This window comes from Notothenia coriiceps, unplaced genomic scaffold, assembly GCF_000735185.1.
Source record: "Notothenia coriiceps isolate Sejong01 unplaced genomic scaffold, NC01 NC01_scaffold00016582, whole genome shotgun sequence".
NCBI classification, from domain to species: domain Eukaryota; kingdom Metazoa; phylum Chordata; class Actinopteri; order Perciformes; family Nototheniidae; genus Notothenia; species Notothenia coriiceps.
This window is the reverse complement of record NW_011349283.1, coordinates 1-3,298: the sequence shown is the minus strand read 5'-3', so window position 1 is coordinate 3,298 and position 3,298 is coordinate 1. Positions and strand designations below refer to the sequence as shown.

At 41.4% G+C, this 3,298-nt stretch overlaps 1 protein-coding gene across 1 annotated transcript; it reads left to right on the top strand.

Annotated features, from left to right (window-relative positions):
- Positions 1–735: 735 nt before the first annotated feature.
- LOC104949607 (uncharacterized) lies at positions 736–3,109 on the top strand (the record flags this gene model as incomplete). The annotated part of the gene is made up of 3 exons (XM_010775989.1): positions 736–1,153; positions 1,928–2,100; positions 2,891–3,109. Coding segments are annotated over exons 1-3 (666 nt in total), but the record flags the coding sequence as incomplete, so codon positions are not given.
- Positions 3,110–3,298: the final 189 nt, after the last annotated feature.

Genomic DNA, 3,298 nt, shown 5'->3' with positions numbered 1-3,298 from the left:
TAACACTTGTCTATTTCATTTTAACGTTTTTATATAGTCTATGATTTTAACTTGGAGGATACTATTAGCATCGTTAGCACCGATGTAGCTACCACTAGCTTACACGCTAACTCAAGCCGTAACATTAATTACGTAGCTGATTAAAATCATTAACACATAAATAAGTACTCGAATTTCACTTACCGCAAAACCGCATTCATGCAACGTCTGTTTCAACCGCAGAGCGAGTCACAATAGTCCGATATGAAGAAGACACAAACACGGCCGGGGGCAAGCCGGTTCCTTGGATGAGCTGAACAGGCAGAGTGCCTGCCTGTAGCTTCAGCAGTCACTTCACAGAGCCGTCACTCAATGTGACCACGCCCTAATTTATGCAAAAACTTTAAGACCTAATATAAATAAAAGGGTCGTGTTAGAAAACAATTCACTCACAGATCCATAATCATGAAGGTGGAATCTAACTATATTCATAATAATATTTATTGCATCCATGGGTAGAAACATGTTTTTTTCTGCTGTAAAGTTGGGCATTTTAACATGGGGGTCTATGGAAATTGCTCCTTTCTTCAGTCAGTCCCTATCGGCCAATATATGAACTGCAGTGTGTGCTACTTCTGTATTGGCGTCCCGGCTCTTCCACAGAGTTTGCCGCTTGGGTTCGCCACAAAAAAAAAACTCACATGAACATCGCTACATATTTCAGCTCAGAGGGAGATGGCGCTGTTTCTTCTTTGGTGGTGTGCAGCATTACAGGCGTAGAAGAAGAAACAGAAGACATCATGGAGGAAGTGCCGCTGAGTCACACAGCTCACCCGGTTAAGTAGCAAGTTTTAGTTGAAATATATAAATTCGACTACCGTTGTTAGTTGTATCCTACCTATGGCGGAGTTTGGTGAGAGAAACGGCCGTGAAGCTGAAGAACACGACGGGACACAGATCAGAGATGTCCTGGAGCCTGTGTGCGGGACAGGTGATCCCACGGTAACAGTCCCGCGGGGACTGCGGTGCTCTAATCCTGAGCGCAGGAAAAAGTTAGTCCTTCATGTAGACCTGAACAACACCATACTGGTGTCGGACTCTGTGATAGCTCAAGGGACGGTAGCTGCCCTGGAGCATTTCCTCTCAACTGTCACCTGGGGAAGGATGAGCAAAGGTAAACTGAGAATTAATACTTTTCTCTATCACACTAGGATAGTGTTTCTGCCCTGTCAGCAAAGTTATTGTTCCTGCCTCTGTTCCAGATTAATACGCCGAATTAATTTTAAGAGTCCAAAGGAAAAAAGCAGTCCTCTTCCTCCTGTCGCCTTACCTTTACGATGCTAATATGGGAGTAAACATTTAATACACGTTTTTAATAAGTGAGGTTTGGTAGCAGGGTTGATTCTATTTCTATGTTCAATTGCTTTCATTCCTCTTATGTTATGTATTCTATTTAGTATATTTTATTATTTTTCTTTTCCAAATGTTTCTTATGTATTGCATTCAATTTTTGTTTTATTTCCCACCTTTTTTTTTTTTATTATTATGGTTTGCATTCAATTCAGTATATTTTAATCTATTTATTTTATTTTCCATTAATTATGGAAATATATCCTCTTATGTTAATTTATGTCTGTTTTAATTCCCTTGTGTAACATCCCTTTTGATGCATCCCTTGTTATTCAAACACCCCTATGCTGCCTGAGGTGATAATCATTTAATGAAAAAAGTGGGATGTGTACATCATCAGCCAACAGAGAAATTAAATCATTAATATTATTTACCCTCATGTCCATGGCTACACTACTGCATTTATATTCCGTACATAACCAAATATATTACATTTCATTGAGTGCTTCAGAATTTGCTAGTGTGCACCCCAAATCATTCCGTGATGTTTTATGTTCTCACCACTCGCAAAGACATTGTCCTCCTCTCCTCTCTGCAGGGAAGTGGGAATGGCTGAGTGGCTCCCCCTCCCTGCACCCCCCCTGCGATGGTGCTGTTAGCTACCACTCTCATTTTGGACGGACGGCAGGTTTCTCCTCCAATGTGGGCCGACGTTTCCGAGGGATTCTGGAGGAGCATCTGAATCTGCTGCGCTGGCCCGAGGGCACCAAGGCAAGCTTCATGTGATTGTTATTGCTAACAAAAATGACATCCATTGGAAAAGTTTGTCTCATTTTGAACTAATCTGCAGATTAATTCTAGACAGTATCTGTCTGATATTTTATGACCTACTACAACAATACAATATGAAGAAATCCCCTTAGGAAAATTGTAGTAAAGGCATCACAGCTTCTTTACTCATTAACAATCTTAATTCATGTTTATATTCATAATGCACTCGTGGAGTTTCTAGTGTAGTGTTAAGCTTAAGGAGGTATTTTCTATCATAATAAAATTAGAATGTTCTGCAGCTTTACCAGTTGCCATGAGCTGTTGGACATGCAAATGAAACCCCAAGTTGTAAAAGTGGCTTCTCTCATGGAGGGTAACATTTCTGTATAAATGCCTTTTTTCTATTTCTTCCAAGCAGTTCTTAGCCTACTTATGGTTAGAACAAAAACATTTATTTACAGTTTGGTTATTTATTTATTTCATTTTCTCCACTGTGATATTAAATGTAAAATTGTGTTTTTTTTATCTCATTTTATTTCACATGTTTATACTGTTTACTTATTTCTGCATTTACTTTACCTTCATATTTCGATTTGTATTTCTTCTTGCTTTATTTTTATGTCTCTATTATCCTAAATGTTGCATTGTTAGAGGAGCGTGGGATGTATATTTTCATTGCCAAAACCACGCTGTAGCCATTGTGCATGGGAAATGAAGTCTGTTAATATTGAATCTTGTTCCCTTATGGTGGAATGTGTCACTGACTGCTTTCTTCCTGTGTTTCCTGCAGGGAGACAAAGAGCTGTCTGTAAAGGGTGAGGGGGGGCACCTGTACCACTGGATCCTGCCCTCCTTCTTCCAGCTGCTCACAGACCTGGTGCAGGAGGGACAGGAATTCGCCATTGTTTTCCGTTCCTTTGGAAACGACCTTCCTCGTGTGCTGAGTGCTGTGTCAAGGGCTCTGACTGAAGGCGCTCACCCCCTGTTCCCAGATCTGCCCAAACTCAAGGTGAAACACACACATCCAGTAGTGTTGTCTGTATGTTCTCTTAAGGCCCAGATACACCGGCCCGAAATCGGCAGTAAATGGGAGTCAGGCCGAACCTGAGCGTGGGCACGCCCTATTCGGAGTGGTGTGCGCCGCACCGTCGGGTCTTTTCTGCCGACCTGACGCCTTTTCTTTGAATCGGCGTCGGGA